This window comes from Rana temporaria, chromosome 13, assembly GCF_905171775.1.
Source record: "Rana temporaria chromosome 13, aRanTem1.1, whole genome shotgun sequence".
In the NCBI taxonomy this organism is placed as follows: Eukaryota; Metazoa; Chordata; class Amphibia; order Anura; family Ranidae; genus Rana; species Rana temporaria.
In genome coordinates this window covers 23,774,338-23,790,380 of record NC_053501.1, presented here as the reverse complement: position 1 = coordinate 23,790,380, position 16,043 = coordinate 23,774,338, and the positions used below count along the sequence as shown (strand labels likewise).

The following is a 16,043-nucleotide window of genomic DNA, read 5'->3' as shown; positions in this document are numbered from 1 at the left end:
AAGCAGGAGTATTTCCTGATTGAAATTATGCACCTGAACCTATCTACCTGTTTACCCTTCCACCTCTTCAACCACTTCTTCTTCCTTTACCAAGTTCCGCAAATAAATCTTAGAAAAAGAAAGTGTAAAGTGCGGACATTGAATTTTTTCAACTCTCATCTACTACCCTGGACAACGAGAAGATAGAGGTAACATGCCGCCCAAAGATACTCAGCAGATCCTGCGGGGGTAGTTCTACATAATAATACTGCAGGTACTTGTGTCTAACGTGTTGAGTCAGCCGCAGAATGCTTTACAGGTTCAGAGTTGCAGTGCACCCATCTAGTGGATCAGTCGGAGGCGTGAAGACTGACAAGAGCAGCAAACCTGGATCCTGCTCCTCTATCCCCCGATATGCCCTTGCTGGATCTCAGCTGTGATACATAGGAATTTTTGCCTGAACAAGTTTGGCACTGGAGTTGGGAAAATCCTTCCTCCCGATGAGTGGAAAGTGCTCACAATGCATGCCAATCTGTTGGGCTGGGGAGGAATCCTAGGTACTGTATCCTCCTGGCCATCAGAGGGGACTGGTAATATTCTAGAACTCAGGTCGAATCAGTTATCCCTTCAACGCTGGACCTCTTTTCTGCAAGGTCATCTGACCAGAATATAATCAGACAATGCCACGGCAGTGGCTTATATCATCCATCAGAGTGGTAGCAGAAATCTCACAGAGAGAAACAGAGTGCCAGCCTCAGCTCCTTCTGCACCAGCCATTGCTTGCCTCAGATGAGTGCAGGGAGCCGCCGTATCCTTGCTAGCTGCAGTGTCAGGCAGTCATGGCCAAAGGGGGGTTATAGGGTTGCCCTGTTCAACACTGCAGCTACCAATGGCACCTAGGAAGGTGGGACTAAGTACCGTATTTTCCGGCGTATAAGACGACTTTCTAACCCCTTAAAATCTTCTTGAAAGTCGGGGGTCGTCTTATACGCCGGTAACCTAACATCTATACCTTTTTCTAAGACATGCAGAATCGCGGCCGTATGTTTTTTCAAAAGCCGCGCCTCCTACGTCTTCTGTTCCGTGATAGGTGGACACTGAACACAGTGCCTCCTGGGAAGCTGACTGTTCCGCCTATCACGGAACAGAAGACGTAGGAGGCGCGGCTTTTGAAAAAACGTACAGTACGGCCGCGATTCTGCATGTCTTAGGATAAGGTAAGGGCACAGCGAGTCTGGCATGTAATGTGGCACAGTCTGGCATGTAATGGGACACAGTCTGGCATGTAATGGGACACAGTCTGGCATGTACTGGGACAGTCTGGCATGTAGTGGGGCACAGTCTGGCATGTAATGGGGCACAGTCTGGCATGTAATGGGACACAGTCTGGCATGTAATATGGCACAGTCTGGCATGTAATGGGGCACAGTCTGGCATGTAATGGGACACAGTCTGGCATGTAATGGGGCACAGTCTGGCATGTAGTGGCACAGTCTGGCATGTAATGGGGCACAGTCTGGCATGTAATGGGACACAGTCTGGCATGTAGTGGCACAGTCTGGCATGTAATGGGGCACAGTCTGGCATGTAATGGGGCACAGTCTGGCATGTAGTGGCACAGTCTGGCATGTAATGGGGCACAGTCTGGCATGTAATGGGACACAGTCTGGCATGTAATGGGGCACAGTCTGGCATGTAGTGGCACAGTCTGTCATGTAATGGGGCACAGTCTGGCATGTAATGGGGCACAGTCTGGCATGTAATGGGGCACAGTCTGGCATGTAATGGGACACAGTCTGGCATGTAATGGGGCACAGTCTGGCATGTAATGGGGCACAGTCTGGCATGTAGTGGCACAGTCTGGCGTGTAATGGGACACAGTCTGGCATGTAATGGGGCACAGTCTGGCATGTAATGGGGCACAGTCTGGCATGTAGTGGGGCACAGTCTGGCATGTAATGGGGCACAGTCTGGCATGTAATGGGGCACAGTCTGGCATGTAATGGTGGCACCGTGAGGCGAGGCATGACTAGTAGGAAGGGGGTAGTCTTATACGGTGAGTATATCCCAAAACCAACATTTTGGCTGGAAAATGAGGGGGTCGTCTTATACGCCGGCAAATACGGTACTACATATATGGTGTCCCATTGTTAACTAAATACTGTAAAAAACAAAAATGATACTTCTTTAAGGATTCTATCCTTCCTCGATCACACCATCTGGTGCTTGTCAGGATGTGTATAATGCAAGCGCGCTTGTATCAATTGTGCACCTGTCCTGCATCACAGCGCTTGCTTTATTTATTAACTTTTAATTTTTATCTAGCAAAATGCAAACGGTCCTATTTTTATTTTAGCACATGCATCGTGGTGGTATGACCTGCAGCAATAGGCCATAAGGTTGGTGAACAAGCCCTGAAAGGTCTATCCACTATCCATGCATTTGGAACGATTTGTCGTTGAAAAAAAGAGTAAATATTAAATTAACATTTTACATTTAATTACATTTTAAATAAGAAATAAATAAAAAAAACTTCGACAAATAGTGTTCAATATATCTTTCCCATCCCATCCTACAAAAGAAGAATTGCATTTACAAAGAAATCAGATCTTTGGTGTACAGTTTAGTTTGAGTATACTGTACATCTAGTTTATAAAAGGACAGAGGGAGCCCAGTGTCTTCGGGGCCCCATCCAGAGGGAGCCCAGTGTCTTCAGGGCCCCATCCAGAGGGAGCCCAGAGACTGCCCCCTGTGACATCTAGACTGCCCCCCCCCTGTAACATGCAGAGTGCCCCCCCCTCCCGTGACACCCAGACTGCCCGCCTGTGACTCCAGACTGCCCCCCCCCTGTGACATCCAGACTCACCCCCCTGTGACATCCAGACTGCCCCCCCCCCCCTGTGACATCCAGACTCACCCCCCTGTGACATCCAGACTGCTCCCCTGTGACATCCAGACTGCCCCCCCCTGTGACATCCAGACTCACCCCCCTGTGACATCTAGACTGCCCCCCCTGTAACATGCAGAGTGCCCCCCCCTCCCGTGACACCCAGACTGCCCGCCTGTGACTCCAGACTGCCCCCCCCCGTTACATCCAGACTCCCTACCCTGTGACATCCAGACTGCCCCCCCCCCCTGTGACATCCAGACTGCCCCCCCCCTGTGACATCCAGACTGCCCCCCCCCTGTGACATCCAGACTGCCCCCCACTGTGACATCCAGACTGCCCCCCCCCTGTGACATCCAGACTGCCCCCCCGGTGACATCCAGACTGCCCCCCCCCTGTGACATCCAGACTGCCCCCCCCCCTGTGACATCCAGACTGCCCCCCCTGTGACATCCAGACTGCCCCCCTGTGACATCCAGACTGCCCCCCCCTGTGACATCCAGACTGCCCCCCCCCCCCTGTGACATCCAGACTACCCCCCCCGTGACATCCAGACTGTCCGCCCCCCTGTGACATCCAGACTGCCTCCCCCGTGACACCCAAACTGTCCCCCCGTGACATCCAGACTGCCTCCCCCCTGTGACATCCAGATGGAGCCCGGTGTCTCGCTGTGTCTCTCTTCATGGCGCAGCCGATCAATCGGCGTGTGAGGGGTTAATGTAACTCAGCTGTGCTCTGCAGCTCTGCGCTCGGTTTGTCTTGTCTGAAATCGGCACATGCTCAGTAGTAGCAGAGGAGAAGCCCCGGCCTGGGCTGGAGAGGAAGGCCCGGCCTGAGTGTGCGCACGGCGGCCTGGAGAGACACAGAGGGGGGAGAGCAGAGCTGTGCTGAAGAGACATTGAGAGAGCGAGCAACACTGTGCTGGGGGGGACCCCGAGAACGAGCAACACTGTGCTGGGGGGGACCCTGAGGGAGAAAGCAACACCAACTTCCCCTGTCTGTGCTGGGGGGGCCCCTGAGAACGAGCAACACTGTGCTGGAGCAACACTGAGAGCAAGCAACACTATGCACCCCCCAGTGCTGGAGGGACACAGCAACACTATGCTGGGGGGGCAGTGAGAGAGAGCAGCACTGTGCTGGAGGGACATATAAGGGACTCAGGAGCTCTGAACCCCCCTGTTTTTGCTGGGAGAGAGCAGCACTGCCCCCCCTGTCTGTGCTGGTAGGACACACAGAGCAACACTGTGCTGGAGAGACACCAAGAGGACTCAGGAGCTGTGCACCCCTCTTTACTTGAGGAACAAAGAGAGAAAAAGAGCACCACTGTGCTGGAGGGACACTAAGACAAGCACTGCATCCCTGTGTGTGCTGGAGGGACACATTGACAGCAGCACTGTGCTGGAGGGACGCCAAGAAGACTCAGTAGCTCTGCACCCCCTGTGTGCATTGGAGGGATACTAAGAGCAGCACTGTACCATCTGTGGGGTGTGCTGGAACAGGAGCGCTGTGTCTGCTGGGGGACAGAGAGACCAGTACTGACCCCCCTCCCCCATGGGTGCTGCACTGTACCCCCTGTCTGTGCTGGGGAGACGAGGGCAACTCGTCAGCTGTGTGTTTTAGAGGTGTACCCCCTTCTTGTGTAGAGCTACACGTGTGTGTGTTCTGTACAGGCAGTACCCCTGCATTGGTTAGTCAGTACAGGTGCATCCTTGTGTAGGTAGACAAGCAGCAGGGCTGTACTGTTGCTTATGCTAGAGTGGTAGTGCAGTTGTACCTACCCCCCCCCCCTCCCCTGCGTGTGTGAGAGGGTCAGCAAGCTGTACCTTGTGTGTGTGTGGAAGAGTCTGCAGGTTGTGTGTGCGCTAGAGAGTAAGCAGTCCCCTGTGTGTGCTCTAAATAGTAAGTTATAGCGTTGCGTGTGTGTGCGCTAGTAAGTTGTACTGTTGTGTGCGCGCTAGAGAGTCAGCAAACTGTACCCCTGCGCGCGCTAGAGAGTCAGCAAACTGTACCCCTGCGCGCGCTAGAGAGTCAGCAAACTGTACCCCTGCGCGCGCTAGAGAGTCGGCAAACTGTACCCCTGCGCGCGCTAGAGAGTCGGCAAACTGTACCCCTGCGCGCGCTAGAGTCAGCAAACTGTACCCCTGCGCGCGCTAGAGAGTCAGCAAACTGTACCCCTGCGTGAACTCGCGCCAGAGCGTCAGCAAACTGTACCCTTGCTCACTCGCGCCAGAGCGTCAGCAAACTGTACTCCAGTGGGCACGCGCCAGAGTCGGCAATCTGTACCCTTGCGCGTGCGCCAGAGAGTCAGCAAACTGTACTCCAGTGCGCACGCGCTAGAGAGTCAGCAAACTGTACCCCTGCGCGTGCTAGAGAGTCAGCTAATTTGAGTGTCAGTTGAGTTGTATTGTTATTTGTACCCATGTTGGGTATTTTGCGGAGCTTTACCTCTGTTTATATAGAACTCTGAATGCCCGTCCCTGTAGGTTTTGTATGCTTTGTTCCAGAGAGTCAGCGGAGTTGCCCCCCTGTCCTCTTACCCCTGTCGGTGGAGTTGCTTGCGCCTGTTGGCGGAGTTGCCCCCCTGCCCGCTCGCCCCTGTTGGCGGAGTTGCCCCCCCTGCCCTCTCGCGCCTGTTGGCGGAGTTGCCCCCCCTGCCCTCTCGCGCCTGTTGGCGGAGTTGCCCCCCTGCCCTCTCGCGCCTGTTGGCGGAGTTGCCCCCCTGCCCGCTCGCGCCTGTTGGCGGAGTTGCCCCCCCCCCATCTCTGTTACAGTTAGCTGTGTATTCTAGAAAGTCAGCCAGCCCTGAGCTATAGAGACAGTAGCATTGCCCCCCTCAATGATAGTGTCCCCGGATCTGTATCTCTAGGGCCACACTTCTGCCTGCAAGTGAGCAGCATTGTTTATACTCAGCCGTGCAGGTCCTTTCTGTGCTGTCTATCAGCGCTGGTGCCTTGGCCTGTTGTAGTGGGTTAGCAGTTACTGTAGAGCGGTCTATGGTAGGTGTCAGCAGTGTTGATCTTCCCCCCCATATCAGCTGGAGAGCGGAGCTGCAGGCTTGGTTCCAGCTAAAGAGTGTGGCCTAAGGAGCCCAGTGGCCTGGAGTCTGCCAGAGGATCAGCAGGCCCCATCTGAAGAAGAAAAGGAGTGAGCAACGGTCCCATCCTGTGGAATAGAAAGCATTGTTTGAACCCTGTTGCAGCATTACAGCTCTGGTCTATGGTAGCCGGGTGGCCTGAGCACCTCTGCTCCGGGCTAGAGCCTTGACTGTGTCCCATGAGGACGGCACCATGCAGCAGTCCCCGCAAAACTATGACTTCTTCAGCGAGGAGAACAACGTTAAGTGGCGAGGACTCTTCTTCCCAGCCTTGAAGAAGGTGAGTGCCATGGGTGCTGCTGCTTTATTATGACAGGCATACGTGTCATCCTATATCTACTGTGTAACTACAAGTCCCAGCATCTCTATAACGCACGCAATCTTTTCACGTCTAATGTTGGTTGGCCGTTATTTGGTAGATGTTCTACCTTACCGCGTTCGGGTATCATTTCTAGCTTATATTGTTTGATTGACATGCAGATATACTTTTACTTTTGTGGTTTTTGGTTGTTTTCTTCTTTTTTTTTTGCAAAATTATGTTTTATATATATATATATATATATATATATATATATATATATATATATTTTTCACTGTTTTTGTATAAGGTTTTTTTATTTTATTTTTTTACTTTGCGATTAAATATATAATACAGGATGCTTTCATGTCACTATGTTTGCAGAGAAAATTGGGCTTTTTAAAGTTGAACTTGAACCTTCCATAATTAATACTTAAACTTCACTCTCTCAATCAACATTGACTATTTTTTATCCTTATGTTTATTAATATTAGCATTAGTAAATAGGAAAGTATATATAAGTACCTTAAATAATAATAATAAGAAATAATTTGCCTAGGCCTGAAAACCAGGAAGTAACTGAAGAAATGTAAAAACAAAAATATTTGCTTGTTTTAAACTTTTTTTGTTTTTACATTTCTTCAGTTACTTCCTGGTTTTCAGGCCTAGGGAAATAATAATAATAATAATAATAATAATAATAATAATAATAATAATAATAATAATAATAATTATTATTATTACAATAATAATATTTATTATTATTTAATGGGATTATAAAGGTACAATTTATTTTTTTTCCCCTTAAATACCGTATTTATCGGGGTATAGCGCGCTCCCGCGTATAGCGTGCACCCCTAAAGTTGCCCGAATTCCTGTGGAAAAAAAGATGTTTTGTACTTACAGTTTTGGTGTCTTGCGCGGCGTCCATCGGCGGCCTCGTCGGGTCCGTCTGCGGCTTCGGGTGTCTTCTTCGTCGGGTCCGGCGTCCTTCTGCAGCGTCCTCGCGTCCTCCCCGTGCCAAATTTGAATACTGCGCCGACATATACCGAGCGCAGTACACTCGTGTATCGTCGGGCAGGCTCGGCAACTGTCGCGCTGACGTCCTGTACGCTCAGGACGTCAGTGCGAGAGGCGCCGAGACTGCCCGAAGATACACTAGTGTACTGCGCTCGGTATATGCCGGCGCAGTATTCAAACTTGTGGCGGGAAAGCGGGTATCGGCGTATATCGCGCACCCACAATTTTGCCCTGATTTTCAGTGCGTGGTATACGCCGATAAATACGGTAGCTTCCTTTACCTTAGTGCAGTCCTCCTTCACTTACCTCATCCTTCCATTTTGCTTTTAAATGTCCTTATTTCTTCTGAGAAATCCTCACTTCCTGTTCTTCTGTCTGTAACTCCACACAGTAATGGGAGGCTTTCTCCCTGGTGTGGAGTGTTGTGCTCGCCCCCTCCCTTGGACTACAGGAGAGTCAGGATGCTCTCTACGTTGCAGATAGAGGAAAAGAGCTGTGTTAGTGGACGTCCTGACTCTCCTGTAGTCCAAGGAAGGGGGCGAGCAAGACACTCCACACCAGGGAGAAAGCCTTGCATTACTGTGTGGAGTTAGACGGAAGAACAGGAAGTGAGGATTTCTCAAAAGAAATAAGGACATTTAAAGCGGATGTGCGCTGAAAAAAAAAAAATATTAAAAGCCAGCAGCTACAAATACTGCAGCTGCTGACTTTTAATATCGGCACACTTGCCTGTCCTGGAGTCCAGCGCCGTCTGCAGCAGAGGATGACCGATCGCTCGTCACTCTGCTGCCCCACCGCCATCCTCGGTGAGGGAACCAGGAAGTGAAGCGCTCCGGCATTACTGCCCGGTTCCCTATGGCGCATGCGCGAGCTGCGCCTGCTGATTGGCTCCCGCTGTGCACTGGGAGCCGAGTGTTCCCAGAGCACAACGGAGGACGGGAGGTGACGTCCTGCCCGCAGACTGTGGCCAGAAGTGGGTGCAAATACCTGTCTTTAGACAGGTATCAGCACCCCCCTCCCCCCTGAAAGGTGTCAAATGTGACACCGGAGGGGGGAGGGTTCCGATCAGCGGGACTCCACTTTAGGGTGGAGCTCCGCTTTAAAAGCAAAATCGAAGGATGAGGTCAAGGAAGCTATTTAGGAAAAAAAATTGTACCTTTACAACCCTTTTTAAGGTACTTATCTAGCGCCGTCAATTTACGCAGCGCTTTACATATACATTGTACATTCACATACCCTCAAGGAGCTTACAATCTGAAGTCCCTAACTCCCATTCATATACTAGAGCTAATTAACCTACCAGCATGTCTTTGGAGTGTGGGAGGAAACCGGCGCAGGGAGAACATGTAAACTTCAGGCAGGTAGTGTCGTGGTTGGGATTCGAACCAGCAACCTTTTTTACTGCTAGGCGAGAGTGCTATTCACTACACCACTGTGCTGCCCTGTTGTACATCACTGGAGTCTTCAGTAGGGGAGGCGGGGCTTTCTCAGCTAAGCACTCCCCCTGCTGCTTGCATGCCCGATCTAAGAGCAGGTGGATTCCAGGAATTAAATGCTACATGAATCATCTGCCCTTACTCATGGCCAGAAATGCTAGGGGGGTGTTTCTCAAAGTAATTTCTCGCCAAAATAAAGCATGAAATGAAAGTATAAGAAACCTATTCTTTACATCTCTGCAATACACGATGCACATTACACCTTATTTTATATTTTCAAAGAAGCTGCAAGTACAGAAAAAGACATTGACCCTGTTTGAAATCCTGTGAGCTCCCAAATTTGTGTTTTGACCTGACAACGCAGTGCCATTGATGCACTAAAATCCAAAACAGTGTTTTCAACCCTGCCCAACAAGCTAGTAAGTCTCTAACTTCCGGTTTGTTATCACAATACAGCAGGGCTCGACAAATCCCGGGCGCCAGGTCGCCATGGCGACTAGAAATGGTGTCCTGGCGACTTGGCTTGGAAGGTGGGCAATACTTTGACATACTGAAGCAGAGCATGATCCCCTCCCTTCAGAGACTGGGCCGCAGGGCAGTATTCCAACATGATAACGACCCCAAACACACCTCCATGATGACCGACCACTGCCTTGCTAAAGAAGCTGAGGGTAAAGGTGATGGACTGGCCAAGCATGTCTCCAGACCTAAACCCTATTGAGCGTCTGTGGGACATCCTGAAACGGAAGTTGGAGGAGCGCATGGTCTCTAACATCCACCAGCTCTGTGATGTCATCATGGAGGAGGGGAAGAGGACTCCAGTGGCAACCTGTGAAGCTCTGGTGAACTCCATGCCCAAGAGGGTTAAGGCAGCACTGGAAAATAATGGTGGCCACACAAAATATTGACACTTTGGGCACAATTTGGACATTTTCACTTAGGGGTGTACTCACTTTTGTTGCCAGCAGTTTAGACACTAATGGCTGTGTGTTGAGTTATTTTGAGGGGACACATTTACACTATTATACAAGCTGTACACTCACTACTTTACATTGTAGCAAAGTGTCATTTCTTCAGTGTTGTCACATGAAAAGATAGAATACAATATTTACAAAAATGTGAGGGGTGTACTCACTTTCATCAGATACTGTATGTGTATATATATATATATATATATATATATATATATATATATATATATATATATATATATATATATATATATTTTTTTTTTTGCCCAGACATCCAGCGTTTTACAGTACAGGCATACCCCGCTTTAAGTACACTCACTTTACATACACTCGCGAGTAAGGACATACCCACGAGTGCATGTAAAGTGTATTACAAGTACTGTACAGACATTTTGCAGCCACAGTAGAAGGAGCTAAAGCTCCGAGAGCATAGCCCGTCTTGTTCCAGTGTGCCCCTGACACCCCCAATACAGACCCTGACACCTAAACTACAGCTCCTGACACCCCCACTATAGCCCCTGACCCCCTACTACACCTTAGAAGTGAAAAAATGTATTGTTTCACTTTAAGTACATTTTCGTTTTACATACATGCTCTGGTCCCATTGTGTACTTAAAAGTGGGGTATGCCTGTACTGTATTTCTTAAAGATGTAGTAAAGGTAAAAAAAAAAAAAAAGGGGGACCACCCTCCCTGCAGGTTTAAGCCATAATGTGCTAGTACATTATTTCGGACTTACCATTAGAACCGATCCCTCCAGTGGCACCCTGCCAGGGTTTCCATCTTTACCTGGTGGTCTTCCAGATTTCTGGCCTCTGACTGCCTGATTGGTCGAGCTGTGATGACCTCACGCATGTGCGCGGGAGCCCCGGGAACAGCACAGAGCTCTGGCACAGGTATACTGTTCCTTCAGAGCGCATGTGCTGGTGACGTCACCGGGTGCTGCTCGCTGGAATACCTCCTAAACAATGGGTCTTCAAACTACGGCCCTCCAGTTGTTCAGGAACTACAATTCCCATCATGCCCAGTCATGTCTCTGAATGTCAGAGTGTTACAATGCCTCATGGGATGTGTAGTTCTACAACAGCTGGAGGGCCGTAGTTTGAGGATCCCTGTCCTAAACGGTGCACTTGTGCACAGGTAAGCTTTATCGTAAGATTACCTGTAGGTAAAAATGGTACAAACGTTTACTGCCACTTTAAGTGGTAGTCCAATATCAGACCGTTCAACGTTTGTCCCATGTGTACGGCAGTCTGCCTGAAGGGGGGCAAGTCCAAAAAACATCTGCTGATCGCCATCCAATCAGCGCTGTCTTAGCCAGTGACTGCGAGTGCTGACTGGTGTGTTCTGGTGGGGGGCAGCCCCCCTCTCTTACATACTGTATTTGTTTTCCCTCTTATTATTTCCTTGTTCCTCGCCAAGACAAGAGTGACGTCGCTTTCTTCTTCTTCCCCAACCTTCTGTCATTCACGCATCCCAGGAGGCTGCAGAGCCTTGGGTGCTAAACTCTCACAAGGTCTCCTGACGTTATCGCAACATGTAATGTGAAGTGCACAGCGCCAGATCTCGCGCATGCGCAGATGGAGATGTGGCACCATGTCTCTCACATCACATAGAGATCTCCCCTAATGGCCCTGCAACCTTCTGAGAAGTGTCATGTGTACCCCAGGAGGCTGAGAGGGGGGGGGGGGGGGGTCTTGTAATGTAAAAGTATTGGAACCAGTTTTCTTTTTGCATGTATGCGGGGGTAGATCTTTTGACACAATAACATGTAATGTAAAAAGGCATGGAACCAGATCTCCGTTTGCACATATGGTACCTTGCAAAAGTATTCACCCCCCTTGGCATTTTTCGTGTTTTGTTGCCTCACGACCTGGAATTACCATGGATTGTTTGAGGATTAGCGTAATTTAATTTACAGAACACGCCCACAACTTTGAAGGTATTTTTTTTTTTTTTTTTAGTGTGACGCAAACAACAAATAGGACAAAATAAGAGAAAAAGTCAATGTGCATAACTATTCGCCCCCCTGAAGTCAATACTTTGTAGAGACACCTTTTGCGGCTATCACAGCTCCAAGTCGCTTTGGATAAGTCTCTATGAGCTTGTCACATCTTACCACTGGGATTTTTGCCCATTCCTCATTGCAAAACTGCTCCTTCAAGTTGGATGGTTTGCGCTTGTGAACAGCAATCTTTAAGTCTGACCACAGATTTTCTATTGGATTGAGGTCTGGGCTTTGACTAGGCCATTCCAACACATTTACATGTTTTCCCTTAAAACACTCAAGTGTTGCTTTAGCAGTGTGTTTGGGGTCATTGTCCTGCTGGAAGGTGAACCTCCGTCCTAGCCTCAAATCACACACAGAGTGCTACAGGTTTTGTTCAAGAATATCCCTGTATTTAGCACCATCCATCTTTCCCTCAACCCTGACCAGTTTCCCAGTCCCGACTGCTAAAAAACATATCCACAGCATGATGCTGCCACCACCATGTTTCACAGTGGGGATGGTGTTCTTTGAGTTTTGTGTTTGCGCCAGACATAGCATTTTCTTTGATGGCCAAAAAGTTCAATTTCTGTCTCATCAGACAAGAGCACCGCCCTCCAATAATTTTGGGAGTCTCCCCCATGCATTTTCGCAAACTCAAAACGTGCCATTTTGTTTTCTGCTGAAAGTAATGTCTTTCTTCTGGCCGCTCTGCCATAAAGCCCAACTCCTATGGAGTGTCCGGCTTATTGTCGTCCTATGTACAGATACTCCAGTCTCTGCTGTGGAACTCTGCAGCTCCTCCAGGGTTACCTTAGGTCTCTGTGCTGCCTCTCTGATTAATGCCCTCCTTGCACGGCCTGTGAGTTTTGGTGTGCGGAAGCAATACAAAAGAGAACAGGATACGTTCTCATACAAGTACATGGTACAACAGACACATATCAGGAATATGAGAGAATAACTAAAGATAAAACTTTTTTCTTTTAGTTTTGGATAGAGTGAAGAGGGATCGGAACACCTGACAGTTTTTTTTTGCTGTCTTTGTTCCCATTAGGCTGGGTTCACACAACTACACTACTTTCATCCTACTTTGCTCTGTGTTCAATGTTTCCCTATGAGAGCGTCTTGTAGCGTCCTACACAAGTCGGTCCGACTTTGAAAAGGCTCCCTGTACTACTTTTGGTCCTACATTGATCCTACTTCAGGCCCATTGAATATCATTGAAGTTGGACCAAAGTAGTATCCTGTTCATGAAAGTAGGATGGATGTAGGACCAATGTAGTATAAATGTAAGACCAATGTAGCAGAGCAAAGTAGGATGAAAGTAGTGTAGTAGTGTGAACCCAGCCTCAGGGAGATTCACTTTCTTTATTGGTCCTGTTTGCCGTTGGCATTGAAAGTAAAAGAAAATCAAAAATGTTGTCCCCAGAAAAGTTAGAGTGGAAATCTCCAATGGGGACACTAGTTCTGATGAACTGGGGGGTCCCCAAGGGATTTCCTCTCTAGCAATATGTCTTCTATTTTATACTCCGTCACAACTGAGTATAAAAGAGAAGGGAGAGTGCCTCTAAGTGTAGCAAAACCTAGAGGCATCCTCTCTTCAGGGCTGGACTGGGACAAAAATTTGTCCCTGGACTTCATCCAGACTGGCCCACTTTGACAGGTCTCTCCCATGGCGGCTGGACAACTCCACCAACCCCCCCCCCCCCCCCCCCGGCCACCTAAGCCCCCTCTCCCCCTTCACTAGCCGTTCTACTTTATTAGAGTAGAATGGCTGGTACTGGTACTCTTATAGGCAGTACCAGTGGGGAAGCTAGACATTATTTCACCCGGGGCAAAGAATCAGTTTGGTGCCCCCCCTTATGGGACAAGATTAGGCAGAAGTGAGAAACTCCCAGGCCATAGCTGTTGAGTCAGCTGTCTGTCCCCTCCCCCCTGCTCCTCTGGTCCTCCCCCTGCTTCTCTGTTCCCCCCAGGTGAGCGCTACGGGGAGGGAGAGGAGGTGAGAGAAGGAGGGAGAGACAGAGGGGCAGCGGTCCACTGTCACTGAAGCTGGCCCACTGAGCCATCGGCCCACCGGGAAACTCCCTGTAGTCCCAATTGCCAGTCCATCCCTGCTTCTCTTTTATACTCGGTTGTGACATGACGATACTTGTATATCAAGACATTGTTTTCATAGCAAGTCAAAATGTACCGTATTTATCGGCATATAGCGCACACCCCAAGCGACCATCCGTGGTCTTGTCCAGCCTTGTCGGTGTCCGTCTGCTGTCTTGCCTGGCGTCCATTGGCGGCCTTGTCCAGCGTCCGTCTGCGGTGTCCGTCGAGTGTTGTGGTTGTCCATCCGCACCTTTCCCGGGGTTGCGTTCCGTTGTGTGTTTGAATTTGGCACGCTGTGCAGAGCCTGATTTCCTGCACACTCGGCTCCTCTCAGAGCCAAGCCTAGCCGAGTGCGCAGTACACTCTGCTCGGCTCAGACAATGTCGGAGACGGCGGGGATCGGCGTATATCGCGCACCCACGATTTCCCCCTGATTTTAAGGGGGAAAAAAGTGCGCGGTATACGCCGATAAATACGGTATTTAAAAATGTTGCTTGCCTTGCAAAACGCTCTCAAACCAAGGTTTTACTGTAATGGGCTAGTATGCAATGCATACTAATTACTAGCCCATTATGCCTTTACCTTTGCAGGGAAACAAAGGAAGTAAAACCCATCAGGGTTTACTTCCTCTTTAAAAGTATATTCAAAATGTATAGGATTTATTTATTTATTTTTTCTTGCCATCTCTGTCCCATTTGAGAAATTTTCCATCACTTCTCTATAGAGATCTTCAAAGTGAGATGAATCCTCTCTGAGATCGTCCTCGCCGGAGCAGTTGTCCCCATTGGAAGATTTCCCTTCTAATCTTCTTCTGACAACTGAACAGTTTTAAAATTTTCCCTGATTTCCAGTCCCAGTGATCACAAGGACAAATGGAGAGGGTGAATCTCCCTTATACAATGATAATAAAAAAAGAAATAAAAATCTTCCCTAGCCAAGAATTGCTTTGAGATAATTCCATGATGGCCATCTTTGTGCAGCTCTTGGCCCTTCCCTCAAATCCAGGCTATGGGGCAAATGTTGGACTCGTCTGTAGTGAGTGTTGTATTGCAGAACACGGATTTGCCAGCAGTAGGAAAAAAGCATCAAGGTAATGTATATTGTATTTCAAGAGCACACGTCATCTAGTGCTGGAGCAGCCTGGGATAAGATTGGGGAAATTGATTACTGGGTATGAATCCTGGATTTATTCCCTCTTTTATTGACTGTGATCGGTGGATGATGTATTGAACTCTGGCAGGCAGTTTAGAATTCCTGAGTCAGTGCATAATTTATTTGTGCTCAACCAGCAAAATATACACAAGCATGAATATAGTGAGCGCTCTGTGAACGACCCGCAACAGGCGTATTTAGTATGACCAAGAGCAGTGTGTAAGGGCCCATTTACACTGCGCATGGCAAAAAATTACACATGCTATCATACAAAACATTGTGCCTGCCTTTTTTTTTAAGACTTGGCACCACTCCATCCCACATGTATAGTAGCGGCCAATGCGCATGAAGTACAGAACGCTAAACGTGCATTAATCTGGTGCGCTGTGTTGCTAAAAATTCTCGTTATTTGCTTTTGTTTTGAAGTGTGTGCGCAATGTGACGTTGGCACTCTCGGCCTCACCTTACTCGGAGATTTACCAGCTTGCAGGACAACAATCCAATCACTAGAGTCAGTTAAAGCGGGAGTTCACCCGAATTTTTAACCTTAGATTGAGGCTAATTAAGGGGAGCAGAAACGGGTATTTTTTTTTAAAATCAATGCCGTACTTACCGTTTTAGAGATCGATGATCTCCCGCCGTTTCCGGGTATGATCTTCGGGACTGGGCGTTCCTATTTGATTGACAGCCTTCCGATGGTCGCATACAGCGCGTCACCAGAAAGAAGCCAAACGTCCGTGCGGATCTATACTGCGCCTGCGCACCTACGTTCGGCTACTTTCGGAAACTCGTGACGCGCTGGATGCGACCGTCGGAAGCCTGTCAATCAAATAGGAACATCCCAGTCCCGCAGCCCATACCCGGAAGCGGCGGGAGAACATCTCTACAACGGTAAGTACGGCATTGATTTTAAAAAAAATACCTGTTTCTACTCCCCTTAATTAGCCTAAATCTAATCTCGAAATGGTCTTAAAGTGGAGATCCACCCAAAAGGAAAAGCTTTTGGCACCTTTTGGGGGGAGTGGAAGGCAGGTACCTGGTTTTGACAGGTACCCGCTCCCACTTCCTGCCATAAATTCGCCCTCCCTTCCCACCTCCTTCCCCCACAGCCTTCTGGGAC

General features: G+C 48.8%; 1 protein-coding gene across 1 annotated transcript in view; it reads left to right on the top strand.

The window, feature by feature from the left end:
* The first annotated feature begins 5,571 nt into the window (after positions 1–5,571).
* The window catches only part of SOS2 (SOS Ras/Rho guanine nucleotide exchange factor 2), a 98,776-nt gene continuing 88,304 nt past the window's right edge, over positions 5,572–16,043 (top strand). The window contains exon 1 of the mRNA XM_040332896.1: positions 5,572–6,240. Within this exon, the coding sequence (XP_040188830.1) occupies positions 6,154–6,240 (87 nt within the window). The 5' untranslated portion in view covers positions 5,572–6,153. The remainder of the gene's footprint in view (positions 6,241–16,043) is intronic.